At 43.6% G+C, this 15,082-nt stretch overlaps 1 protein-coding gene across 1 annotated transcript in view; it reads right to left on the minus strand.

The window, feature by feature from the left end:
* Positions 1-547: 547 nt before the first annotated feature.
* LOC110488816 (neuronal acetylcholine receptor subunit beta-2) overlaps positions 548-15,082 on the minus strand; it is a 33,415-nt gene continuing 18,880 nt past the window's right edge. Inside the window, exons 2-5 of the mRNA XM_021561221.2 lie at positions 12,764-12,909; positions 12,532-12,686; positions 2,242-3,250; positions 548-2,003 (exon numbers count right to left, since the gene is read on the minus strand). Of these exons, the coding sequence (XP_021416896.1) occupies positions 1,848-2,003; positions 2,242-3,250; positions 12,532-12,686; positions 12,764-12,909 (1,466 nt within the window). The 3' untranslated portion in view covers positions 548-1,847. The remainder of the gene's footprint in view (positions 2,004-2,241; positions 3,251-12,531; positions 12,687-12,763; positions 12,910-15,082) is intronic.

Genomic DNA, 15,082 nt, shown 5'->3' on the forward strand with positions numbered 1-15,082 from the left:
TTAGGCAGAGCGTCTCATCTCTGCCAGCTTAACCCGAACATGAAGGGTTCTGACTTCAGAGCGCTTTCTAATGAACTCTTCATCAGCTGACTAACATTTAGCCTGAGCTCTAGACAATTCAGACGAGACACAAAACCGCCCATAGCTACGCATTCCTGAAACGTCTTGCCTTTCGTCCGAAGGTAACAAAGACTCCAACCGATAGGAGAATCTGCTTAATTCTGTGAGTCAACATTATCCGGAAACAAAGCGTACTGAGCCATCTGGTTCATTTCGGAAAAAGAAAGAGCTCGAGGGTATGGTTTGTCATATGGTCAGTCAGCTCTTATAATGAGGGTACAACGCAGGGTCCGATCATCTTGATTCATAATGTTGTGTAAAAAACCCTGGTGAGAAAAGTATCAACAGGATTATGTCAAACAGAATAATATCCGCCATTTAGCAGACGCTTTTAGCCAAACTCGTAATCATGCATGCATATGTTTTTGTATTGGTGGGAATCAAACCCACGCTCCTGAGCCACACAGGACCACATTCCAGAACCTCATCCCGTTGTTGTTTCCTTTTATTGACTTCTTTGACATGACATCAGCATTGTTACTTCATGTAATTCTGAGCGCTACCCAGAATACATCAGTCCAGGACGACAAACCAAAACAGGTCACATAACTGGCCAGCGGAAGAAAAACACATGTCCCCTTCTTTACACTGATAAAAAGAAATACATGAGATTAGAACAAAACTCTTCACTTGAAATGTGTACAGTATGCCTTCCCTTGGCTAGCATTTATAGCAGTGACAGAGTGTATATATGACAGTCACAATAAAGAAGTTGAACACAGACTTAGGTTAAAGATTTCTGAAAAAAATACTGAGCAGTGTTTATACCGCCTGGAAGATTGCTAGTGCAGAGCCAAACGCTGTTCAGTTTGACCGGTTTGCTTATGGAGTTTGTGTACAGCTGCTGGTTACCTGGAAAACCTTGTGAGAATGAACACTTCTTACACCGGCGTACTGTACCTTTAAGAGAAGCAAAGGTGAGTGACAACAGTTTGATGGTCATTTTGTATTTACTTAACAGCTAGCTTCCCGTTGGTCCCACCCTCTTTGAACACATAAGAACAACCATTTTGAACGTAAAATTACACACATAACCCGGTAGGCTAAAAAAGCTAATGTTAACGCATTGAAAGACCATCAGGTGACTGACCACCTGGGGCCAGAAGCAGTCCCGAATACTGCACGGGTAGTACTCAGTCAACACACTGTAGCGTGAGGGGAGACAGTCAAGGCTTCCCGTTTCACAGCAAAATAACAAGCCTGCTGGCATTCCTGTCTAAAGAAATGCGTCTCTCCCTCTTCGTCTGAAGGCAAGAGTTATGTCTGTGTGTCTGTGCTTCACTGGACGAGGACACACGGAGGAGCTGTCCTTCTCTGTAGCAGAGACTGGAGGCTCTGTCCTCGTCTTCTGGCCAGGGTCAGGCTCGTCGTGTGTGTGTGGGGATCTTTGGGCTCAGCAAATTATTCTGGAACTCTGCAGAAAAGATTGGTTCCCCTTTTCAAACTAAATGCAGAAATAAAATGAAAAACAACAGACCCATTTTCTAGGGTTGGTGGGGTTGCTCTGTCCCATGTTAAGAGGGGAGGTTGAGGGGCATTGGTTGGTGTGGTGGCGGCCGGTGTGCTGTGTGCGTACAGTATGCAAGTGTGTCAGAATAACACAATTCTGTTTCAAGGTGTTGGTAAGTAGCTGTTTTACTCGCGGCGGTTGTTCCTCATGGGGGTGTTGGGGGGCGTCAGGGTCAGGTTTGGGCGTCAGGGTCAGGTTTCGTGTCAAAGGTCATAGGTCAGTTCTGCTCCAGGTCGTCTGCCGTGGGTGTGTTGTAGCTCTGGAAGAGGGGCTGCATGAACAGCCCCAAAGTCCCAGTAATGCACACAAACACAAATATCCACAGGAAGAGCCGGTCAATCACCATGGCAACATACTTCCAGTCCTCGATGACCTGTGGCAGGATACAAAAAGAGCGATACACAATTAATAATATTTTGACAATAGAAGCACAATACTGTCGGCTCCAAACTATTAAAAGGGCTCTGAGTGAAAAGACATACAACATGTAAGAAACTGTAAGTGTGATGTATCTGTTGTGTATGCGGTTTCTGCTCATATCATCTCAAGGCTGTCCTTCCACCACACACAAACACACACACACACACACACACACACACACACACACTCACCCCCTCATCATTGTCCTCACTCTTCATCTTCTCGGCGACATAGCGCACCCCGTCCACAGCCTCCTCAACGTCTGCGTGACACTTCACTGTCATCCTCTTTCTGAACTCTGTGTTCTCCGACAGGTCGCTGATCTTCCAGCCGTACCGCTTGGCCGACTCCTCATTCACATAGAAGGAGTCGGCCCTGCCTATCCCAGACCCCTCTGCCACCCCCATTCCCCCCGCGGCCGGGGCCACTGCCCCGTCTCTCAGCTTCAGGTCGGAGTAGGAGGGCCGCTGGTGTTTCTGGCGGAACCTCTCTCGGATGTTGGAGCTGGCCGGCCGACGCATGAACAGGAAGGAGGGGAGGCGGTGCAGGAAGAGACGTTTGACCCAGGGGGGCATGGTGTGTGTGGAGGGCGTGCGATGGTGCACGTTGAGCACACAGACACTGGTGACGATGGAGAAGGTGACCAGCACCATGGCAAACATCAGATACTTCCCTATGAGAGGGACAGCTAGAGACGTAGGTGGGACGATCTTGGAGATCAGCAGCAGGAACACAGTGAGGGCCAGGAGGACTGATATACAGAGAGTCATCTTCTCTCCACAGTCAGAGGGCAGGTAGAACACCAGGATGGCCAGAGAGGTGATGAGGACACAGGGAATGATGAGGTTGATGGTGTAGAACAGTGGCTTGCGCTTGATGATGAAGTCATAGGTGATGTCCAGGTAGGTGATGTCAGAGGGGTCTTCGTTCTTCCGTCCCGGCAGAGACACGATGTCCCACTCACCGCTGGGCTTGAAGTCGTCACGGCTGGCGAAATCACTGAGCAGGATCAGGTCGATCTCCGTGTGGTCGTAGGTCCAGGATCGGAACTTGAGTGTGCAGTTCTGCTGGTCGAAGGGGAAGTCGCGGACCTCAATCTTGCAGGCCGACTTGTAGATGGCGGGGGGCAGCCAGTTCACCTCTCCATTGTTGGAGACCACCGTGTTGGAGTAGAATGAGACCTCGTAGTTCCCATCCGCACTGAGGTGAAGACAAGACAGAAAGGAGTCAGAACCAGCACACATACACAGATAGATACATATTAGAAGGAGACCTCATAGTTCCTATCGGTATTGAGAGACAAGACAGCATGGGTGGCGAGAGAGAGGAGGAGTCAGAGATAACACAGATAAATACATAGATGATAAATACATAGAAGAAGAAGATAAATACATAGAAGATGATAAATACATAGAAGAAGATGATAAATACATAGAAGAGAAATGCATAGAAGAAGAAGATGAATACATAAAAGAAGAAGATAAATACATAGAAGAAGAAGATAAATACATAGAAGAAGAAGATAAATACATAAAAGAAGAAGATAAATACATAAAAGAAGAAGATAAATACATAGAAGAAGAAGATAAATACATAAAAGAAGAAGATAAATACATAAAAGAAGAAGATAAATACATAAAAGAAGAAGATAAATACATAAAAGAAGAAGATAAATACATAAAAGAAGAAGATAAATACATAAAAGAAGAAGATAAATACATAAAAGAAGAAGATAAATACATAGAAGAAGAAGATAAATATATAGAAGAAGAAGATAAATACATAAAAGAAGAAGATAAATACATAAAAGAAGAAGATAAATACATAAAAGAAGAAGATAAATACATAGAAGAAGAAGATAAATACATAGAAGAAGAAGATAAATACATAAAAGAAGAAGATAAATACATAAAAGAAGAAGATCAATACATAGAAGATCAATACATAGAAGATCAATACATAGAAGATCAATACATAGAAGATCAATACATAGAAGATCAATACATAGAAGATCAATACATAGAAGATCAATACATAGAAGAAGAAGATAAATACATACAAGAAGATAAATACATAGAAGATCAATACATAGAAGATCAATACATAGAAGATCAATACATAGAAGATCAATACATAGAAGAAGAAGATAAATACATAGAAGAAGATAAATACATAGAAGATCAATACATAGAAGATCAATACATAGAAGATCAATACATAGAAGATCAATACATAGAAGAAGAAGAGAAACACATAGAAGGAGATAAATACATAGAAGAAGAAGAGAAACACAGAAGAAGATAAATACATAAAAGAAGAAGATAAATACATAGAAGAAGAAGATAAATACATAGAAGAAGAAGATAAATACATAAAAGAAGAAGATAAATACATAGAAGAAGAAGATAAATACATAAAAGAAGAAGATAAATACATAGAAGAAGAAGATACAGTGCCTTGCGAAAGTATTCGGCCCCCTTGAACTTTGCGACCTTTTGCCACATTTCAGGCTTCAAACATGAAGATATAAAACTGTATTTTTTTGTGAAGAATCAACAACAAGTGGGACACAATCATGAAGTGGAACGACATTTATTGGATATTTCTAACTTTTTTAACAAATCAAAAACTGAAAAATTGGGCGTGCAAAATTATTCAGCCCCCTTAAGTTAATACTTTGTAGCGCCACCTTTTGCTGCGATTACAGCTGTAAGTCGCTTGGGGTATGTCTCTATCAGTTTTGCACATCGAGAGACTGAAAATTTTTCCCATTCCTCCTTGCAAAACAGCTCGAGCTCAGTGAGGTTGGATGGAGAGCATTTGTGAACAGCAGTTTTCAGTTCTTTCCACAGATTCTCGATTGGATTCAGGTCTGGACTTTGACTTGGCCATTCTAACACCTGGATATGTTTATTTTTTAACCATTCCATTGTAGATTTTGCTTTATGTTTTGGATCATTGTCTTGTTGGAAGACAAATCTCCGTCCCAGTCTCAGGTCTTTTGCAGACTCCATCAGGTTTTCTTCCAGAATGGTCCTGTATTTGGCTCCATCCATCTTCCCATCAATTTTAACCATCTTCCCTGTCCCTGCTGAAAAAAAGCAGGCCCAAACCATGATGCTGCCACCACCATGTTTGACAGTGGGGATGGTGTGTTCAGCTGTGTTGCTTTTACGCCAAATATAACGTTTTGCATTGTTGCCAAAAAGTTCAATTTTGGTTTCATCTGACCAGAGCACCTTCTTCCACATGTTTGGTGTGTCTCCCAGGTGGCTTGTGGCAAACTTCAAACAACACATTTTATGGATATCTTTAAGAAATGGCTTTCTTCTTGCCACTCTTCCATAAAGGCCAGATTTGTGCAATATACGACTGATTGTTGTCCTATGGACAGAGTCTCCCACCTCAGCTGTAGATCTCTGCAGTTCATCCAGAGTGATCATGGGCCTCTTGGCTGCATCTCTGATCAGTCTTCTCCTTGTATGAGCTGAAAGTTTAGAGGGACGGCCAGGTCTTGGTAGATTTGCAGTGGTCTGATACTCCTTCCATTTCAATATTATCGCTTGCACAGTGCTCCTTGGGATGGTTAAAGCTTGGGAAATATTTTTGTATCCAAATCCGGCTTTAAACTTCTTCACAACAGTATCTCGGACCTGCCTGGTGTGTTCCTTGTTCCTCATGATGCTCTCTGCGCTTTTAACGGACCTCTGAGACTATCACAGTGCAGGTGCATTTATACGGAGACTTGATTACACACAGGTGGATTGTATTTATCATCATTAGTCATTTAGGTCAACATTGGATCATTCAGAGATCCTCACTGAACTTCTGGAGAGAGTTTGCTGCACTGAAAGTAAAGGGGCTGAATAATTTTGCACGCCCAATTTTTCAGTTTTTGATTTGTTAAAAAAGTTTGAAATATCCAATAAATGTCGTTCCACTTCATGATTGTGTCCCACTTGTTGTTGATTCTTCACAAAAAAATACAGTTTTATATCTTTATGTTTGAAGCCTGAAATGTGGCAAAAGGTCGCAAAGTTCAAGGGGGCCGAATACTTTCGCAAGGCACTGTAAATACATAGAAGAAGAAGATAAATACATAGAAGAAGAAGATAAATACATAGAAGATCAATATATAGAAGAAGAAGATAAATACATAGAAGAAGATAAATACATAGAAGAAGAAGATAAATACATAGAAGAAGAAGATAAATACATAGAAGAAGAAGATAAATACATAGAAGAAGAAGATAAATACATAGAAGAAGAAGATAAATACATAGAAGAAGAAGATAAATACATAGAAGATCAATACATAGAAGATCAATATATAGAAGAAGAAGAGAAACACATAGAAGGAGATAAATACATACAAATAAACACACGGGAGAGAAATTGGTGAGAGGTGGCTGTTAGCATAGGTGAAGAGAAGACAGAGGAAGATATGGTAGCTGGTGTTGTTGACTAGGCATTTGGGTTGTTGTGCTTGGGGACCAGGGACAGGGATGGGGGAAACTACATCAGACACCCCTGTCACAGGACATGTCTGAATCTGCTGAGATTTCGATTTTAGATTCTCACCAGGCCGCAGGTGTTATACATTATACATAAAAGTGTTATCAATTATAGAGCAGGTCAGGAGGAATCCAGCCATCACATTGCTCTGCTCCTAAGCACAAACACACACACACGCTGCTCTACGCAATAAATATACTCCTGTTCAAAATATGCAGATGGTTAAAAGTCTCTTTACAGCTCTATACCCAAACAACTACTTCCAACCCCAAACAACTATAGCTCTATACCCAAACAACTATAGCTCTATACCCAAACAACCCTAGCTCTATACCCAAACAACTATAGCTCTATACCCAAACAACTATAGCTCTATACCCAAACAACTATAGCTCTATACCCAAACAACTATAGCTCTATACCCAAACAACCCTAGCTCTATACCCAAACAACTATAGCTCTATACCCAAACAACTATAGCTCTATACCCAAACAACTATAACTCTATACCCAAACAACTATAGCTATATACCCAAACAACTATAGCTCTATACCCAAACAACTACTTCCAACCCCAAACAACTACTTCCAACCCCAAACAACTATAGCTCTATACCCAAACAACTATAGCTCTATACCCAAACAACTATAGCTCTATACCCAAACAACTATAGCTCAACACCCAAACAACTATAGCTCTATACCCAAACAACTATAGCTCTATACCCAAACAACTACTTCCAACCCCAAACAACTACTTCCAACCCCAAACAACTATAGCTCTATACCCAAACAACTATAGCTCTATACCCAAACAACTATAGCTCTATACCCAAACAACTATAGCTCAACACCCAAACAACTACTTCCAACCCCAAACAACTACTTCCAACCCCAAACAACTATAGCTCTATACCCAAACAACTATAGCTCTATACCCAAACTACTATAGCTCTATACCCAAACAACTATAGTTCTATACCCAAACAACTATAGCTCTATACCCAAACAACTATAGCTCTATACCCAAACAACTATAGCTCTATACCCAAACAACTATAGCTCTATACCCAAACAACTATAGCTCTATACCCAAACAACTATAGCTCTATACCCAAACAACTATAGCTCTATACCCAAACAACTATAGTTCTATACCCAAACAACTATAGTTCTATACCCAAACAACTATAGTTCTATACCCAAACAACTATAGCTCTATACCCAAACAACTATAGCTCTATACCCAAACAACTATAGCTCTATACCCAAACAACTATAGCTCTATACCCAAACAACTACTTCCAACCCCAAACAACTATAGCTCTATACCCAAACAACTATAGCTCTATACCCAAACAACTATAGCTCTATACCCAAACAACTATAGTTCTATACCCAAACAACTATAGTTCTATACCCAAACAACTATAGCTCTATACCCAAACAACTATAGCTCTATACCCAAACAACTATAGCTCTATACCCAAACAACTATAGCTCTATACCCAAACAACTATAGCTCTATACACAAACAACTATAGCTCTATACCCAAACAACTACTTCCAACCCCAAACAACTACTTCCAACCCCAAACAACTATAGCTCTATACCCAAACAACTATAGCTCTATACCCAAACAACTATAGCTCTATACCCAAACAACTACTTCCAACCCCAAACAACTATAGCTCTATACCCAAACAACTATAGCTCTATACCCAAACAACTATAGCTCTATACCCAAATGACTATAGCTCTATACCCAAACAACTATAGCTCTATACCCAAACAACTACTTCCAACCCAAAACAACTATAGCTCTATACCCAAACAACTATAGCTCTATACCCAAACAACTATAGCTCTATACCCAAACAACTATAGCTCTATACCCAAACAACTATAGCTCTATACCCAAACAACTATAGCTCTATACCCAAACAACTATAGCTCTATACCCAAACAACTATAGCTCTATACCCAAACAACTATAGCTCTATACCCAAACAACTATAGCTCTATACCCAAACAACTATAGCTTTATACCCAAACAACTATAGCTCTATACCCAAACAGCTATAGCTCTATACACAAACAACTATAGCTCTATACACAAACAGCTATAGCTCTATACACAAACAACTATAGCTCTATACCCAAACTATAGCTCTATACACAAACAACTATAGCTCAACACCCAAACAACTATAGCTCAACACCCAAACAACTATAGCTCTATACACAAACAACTATAGCTCAACACCCAAACAACTATAGCTCTATACCCAAACAACTATAATTCTATACCCAAACAACTATAGCTCTATACCCAAACAACTATAGCTCTATACCCAAACAACTATAATTCTATACCCAAACAACTATAGCTCAACACCCAAACAACTATAGCTCTATACACAAACAACTATAGATGTATACCCAAACAACTACCTCCATACCCAAACAACTATAGCTTTATACACAAACAACTATAGCTCAACACCCAAACAACTATAGCTCTATACCCAAACAGCTATAACTCTATACCCAAACAACTATAACTCTATACCCAAACAACTATAACTCTATACCCAAACAACTATAGCTCTATACCCAAACAACTATAGCTCTATACCCAAACAACTATAGCTCTATACCCAAACAACTATAGCTATATACCCAAACAACTATAGCTCTATACCCAAACAACTATAGCTCTATACCCAAACAACTACCTCCATGCCCAAACAACTGTAACTATCAACCCACAGTAACGTATTTATGTTTATCCTTAACCACTGATTCCTCATCTGGTCTCTTCTCTGCACCTGGTTCCAACCTCACCATGTCACACTTTGACCAGTCAGCCCAATATAATCAAATAGAAATTCTATTGCACTTCCATATTTCACATGATTCTTCACAACTAAAATAATTTGCCTTATTTCCACTATAAAAGCTAAAGTCCAGAAAGACTAGATCAGGACAGAACTCCCATGGTGGTGGTGTTGAGTACCAGGAGTGTGATTACACACACACACAGCCACCTGACCTGGCCTCTGATTACACACATCACACAGCCACCTGACCTGGCCTCTGATTACACACAGCCACCTGACCTGGCCTCTGATTACACACATCACACAGCCACCTGACCTGGCCTCTGATTACACACATCACACAGCCACCTGACCTGGCCTCTGATTAAACACATCACACAGCCACCTGACCTGGCCTCTGATTACACACATCACACAGCCACCTGACCTGGCCTCTGATTACACACATCACACAGCCACCTGACCTGGCCTCTGATTACACACATCACACAGCCACCTGACCTGGCCTCTGATTACACACATCACACAGCCACCTGACCTGGCCTCTGATTAAACACATCACACAGCCACCTGACCTGGCCTCTGATTACACACATCACACAGCCACCTGACCTGGCCTCTGATTACACACATCACACAGCCACCTGACCTGGCCTCTGATTACACACATCACACAGCCACCTGACCTGGCCTCTGATTACACACATCACACAGCCACCTGACCTGGCCTCTGATTACACACATCACACAGCCACCTGACCTGGCCTCTGATTAAACACATCACACAGCCACCTGACCTGGCCTCTGATTACACACATCACACAGCCACCTGACCTGGCCTCTGATTAAACACATCACACAGCCACCTGACCTGGCCTCTGATTACACACATCACACAGCCACCTGACCTGGCCTCTGATTACACACATCACACAGCCACCTGACCTGGCCTCTGATTACACACATCACACAGCCACCTGACCTGGCCTCTGATTACACACATCACACAGCCACCTGACCTGGCCTCTGATTACACACATCACACAGCCACCTGACCTGGCCTCTGATTACACACATCACACAGCCACCTGACCTGGCCTCTGATTACACACATCACACAGCCACCTGACCTGGCCTCTGATTAAACACATCACACAGCCACCTGACCTGGCCTCTGATTACACACATCACACAGCCACCTGACCTGGCCTCTGATTAAACACATCACACAGCCACCTGACCTGGCCTCTGATTACACACATCACACAGCCACCTGACCTGGCCTCTGATTACACACATCACACAGCCACCTGACCTGGCCTCTGATTACACACATCACACAGCCACCTGACCTGGCCTCTGATTACACACATCACACAGCCACCTGACCTGGCCTCTGATTACACACATCACACAGCCACCTGACCTGGCCTCTGATTAAACACATCACACAGCCACCTGACCTGGCCTCTGATGAAACACTTCACACAGCCACCTGACCTGGCCTCTGATTACACACATCACACAGCCACCTGACCTGGCCTCTGATTACACACATCACACAGCCACCTGACCTGGCCTCTGATTACACACATCACACAGCCACCTGACCTGGCCTCTGATTAAACACATCACACAGCCACCTGACCTGGCCTCTGATTACACACATCACACAGCCACCTGACCTGGCCTCTGATTAAACACATCACACAGCCACCTGACCTGGCCTCTGATTACACACATCACACAGCCACCTGACCTGGCCTCTGATTAAACACATCACACAGCCACCTGACCTGGCCTCTGATTAAACACATCACACAGCCACCTGACCTGGCCTCTGATTACACACATCACACAGCCACCTGACCTGGCCTCTGATTACACACATCACACAGCCACCTGACCTGGCCTCTGATTACACACATCACACAGCCACCTGACCTGGCCTCTGATGAAACACTTCACACAGCCACCTGACCTGGCCTCTGATGAAACACTTCACACAGCCACCTGACCTGGCCTCTGATTACACACATCACACAGGAGTTTCATAATCCAAATCTCCTCTCTGCAGATTTAACAGTGCTCATCTATCCCCTCTCTCTCTAAGCCCTCACCTCTGTCTCCTGTTCCCTCCCTCCAAATTATTACAGTAATCACATCTTGACTTTAGCCCTCCCTCCTGTCCTGAAGACCTTAGGTTAGCTGAGGCTCAGATTAGAACCAGAATCACTATTAGTTGCCAAGTACATTGACACATACCCAGAATAAGAATTAACGATGTCTGCAAGATGGGCCAGCTACAAAATCAAAATTGGCTGTATTGTAAAAATTAATGAAAACTAATACAAGCTGTTTAGTCTTCATTTACGGTTAGGGTTATGCATTATGGTTAGCAGTGTGGTTAAGTTTAGGGTTAAGCTTAGGGTTAGGTCAATGACTTTATGACTTTGTGGCTTTGCCAGCTAGGGACCACTCTGCAGAGCTGCCAACAGGGCAAAATTCATGACAATAAATGGCAACATGTGAATTAGTGCTGCCAGCAATAGACAAATGTACAGACAGAATACAGACAGAGGAATTTACACAGTCAACATACAGTATTTCAGTGGTGTAAAGTACTTAAGTAAAAATACTTGAATGTACTACTTAAGTAGTTTTTTGGGGTATCTACTTTACTATATATATTTTTTGACTACTTTTACTTTTACTTCACTACATTCTCGAAGAAAATTATGTACTTTTTACTGCATACATTTATAACACATAGTGTCTGATATATAAACATGGATTATATTTCGGCAATAAGGCTCGAGGGCGTGTGGTGTGTGGCCAATAGACCACAGCTAAGGGCTGGTCTTTACGCACGACGCAACACGGAGTGCCTGGATACAGCCCTTAGCCATCGTATATACATACCACAAACCCCAGAGGTGCCTTATTGCTTTAAAAACTGGTTACCAACGTAATTAGAAGAGTAAAATAAATGTTTTGTCATACCCGTGGTATACACACAAATACATACCACGGCTTTCAGTCAATCAGCATTCAAGGCTTGAACCACCCAGTTTATAATTACACATAACACACACACACAAACACACACACAGCTCACTCACTTGTTGTAGAGGACGATGTCAGGCAGCCAGATGTGTTGAGATGGGAGGCGGACCTTCTTAATGCCCTCATACTCCTCTGGGTCCCACATCAACCTGTAGTCATTCCATACCTGAGTCAGCCAGCAGTTGGTGGTCATGATCTGTTCTCTCTCATTCTGCAACAGGCAGACAGACAGAGAGAAGCATGAGAGCGAATGTGTGCGTGTGCGTGTGCGTGTGTGTGTGTACTCACCACACTAATGAGCTGGGCCAGGGACACCTGTATATGGATGGTGACCTGTTGGCTCTTGTTGACAGCAGGTCTAATCAGTTTGTTGTAGCGCTCTGGAGACAGCAGGTAGGTCACCAGTCGCTCCTCTATCTCCGCACCCAAGGCAGCTACACACACACACACACACATAGGCACAAACACACAGACAGAGGGAGAGGGATGCAGCTATGTAACTGGCAGAAAAGGCGTACATACACAAAAAACATCCCCAAAAGGAGTTTTAAACTAACTTTCATGACAACATGCCATGTTGCCCCACAGCTGCATTTGATCCTCAGCGATTCAAGTGCACTAATCTTTGACCACTGTGTGAACTTTCAAAGTGGACTCCAAGCCAAATACATAAACAGGAGCAACCAAAAACACCCTGATTGTACATATTCAGACTGGCCTAATGTCATCATCGCAGTACAGTGGGAATGTGTGCAATATACTCTATGACCCTTCCAGTGTTACGGTTTTCTTCAGGTGAAAGAGAGGAGGACCAAAATGCAGCGTGGTTATCTTTATACATCTTTAATAAAAGATGAAAACTACGAACAATATACAAAACAAGAACCGTGAAAACCCGAAACAGCCCTATCTGGTGCAACAAACACAGAGACAGGAACAATCACTCACAAAACACTCAAAGAATATGGCTGCCTAAATATGGTTCCCAATCAGAGACAACGATAAACACCTGCCTCTGATTGAGAACCACTCTAGGCAACCATAGACTTACCTAGACTACTCTACTAAACACAACCCCATTAATCTACAAAACCCCTAGACAAGACAAACACATAATCACCCATGTCACACCCTGGCTTGACCAAAATAATAAAGAAAACACAAAATACTAAGGCCAGGGCGTGAAAGTACCCCCCCAAAGGTGCGGACTCACGGCCGCACACCTAAACCCATAGGGGAGGGTCTGGGTGGGCGTCTGTCCATGGTGGCGGCTCTGGCGCAGGACGTGGAACCCACTCCAACATAGTCTTAGTCCGCTTACTCCGCGTCCTTAGATTGGCGACCCTCGCCGCCAACCTTGGCCTAGTAAACATAACAAAGGGCCCCACTGGACTGAGGGGCAGCTCCGGACTCAGGGACAGCTTAGGACTGAGGTAGCTCGGGACTGAGGGGTAGCTCGGGACTGAGGGGTAGCTCGGGACAGGGGTAGCTCAAGACTGAGGGGTTGCTCAAGACTGAGAGGAAGCTCAGGACTGAGAGGAAGCTCAGGACTGAGAGGAAATTCAGGCAGGTTGATGGCTCTGCAGATCCTGGCTGACTGGTGGTTCTGGCAGATCCTGGCTGACTGGCGGCTCTGGCAGATCCTGGCTGACTGGCGGCTCTGGCAGATCCTGGCTGACTGGCGGATCCTGGCTGAATGGCGGATCTTGGCTGAATGGCGAATCCTGGCTGACTGGCGGCTCTGGAAGATCCTGGCTGACTGGCGGCTCTGGCGGATCCTGGCTGACTGGCGGATCCTGGCAGACTGGCGGATCCTGGCAGACTGGCTGCTCCATGCTGACTGGCGGCTCTGGCTGCTCCATGCTGACTGGTGGCTCTGGCGGCTCCATGCTGACTGGCGGCTCTGGCGGCTCCATGCTGACTGGCGGCTCTGGCGGCTCCATGCTGACTGGCGGCTCTGGCGGCTCCATGCTGACTGGCGGCTCTGGCGGCTCCATGCAGACTGGCGGCTCTGGCGGCTCCTTGCAGACTGGCGGCTCTGGCGGCTCCTTGCAGTCTGGCGGCTCCTTGCAGACTGGCGGCTCTGGCGGCTCCTTGCAGACTGGCGGCTCACCCACGAAACACTCAAAGAATATGGCTGCCTAAATATGGTTCCCAATCAGAGACAACGATAAACACCTGCCTCTGATTGAGAACCACTCTAGGCAACCATAGACTTACCTAGACTACTCTACTAAACACAACCCCATTAATCTACAAAACCCCTAGACAAGACAAACACATAATCACCCATGTCACAACCTGGCCTGATAAAATAATAAAGAAAACACAAAATACTAAGGCCAGGGCGTGACATCCGGTACATATTCAGATAGAACTAATCACCTCTCTATTTATACTAAAGTCTCATAACCGTTTCAGTATATATTCCCATAGAACTAATCACCTCTCTATTTATACTAAAGTCTCATAACCGTTTCAGTATATATTCATATAGAACTAAAATGAACCCTTCTACTTCATATTCATACTCATCACTTATATTTATATTGAACTTTAAACACTCTTATCTAGTACACACTGTACTCTACAATTACCCTGCCATTT

Source organism: Oncorhynchus mykiss, chromosome 14, assembly GCF_013265735.2.
Source record: "Oncorhynchus mykiss isolate Arlee chromosome 14, USDA_OmykA_1.1, whole genome shotgun sequence".
NCBI classification, from domain to species: Eukaryota; Metazoa; Chordata; class Actinopteri; order Salmoniformes; family Salmonidae; genus Oncorhynchus; species Oncorhynchus mykiss.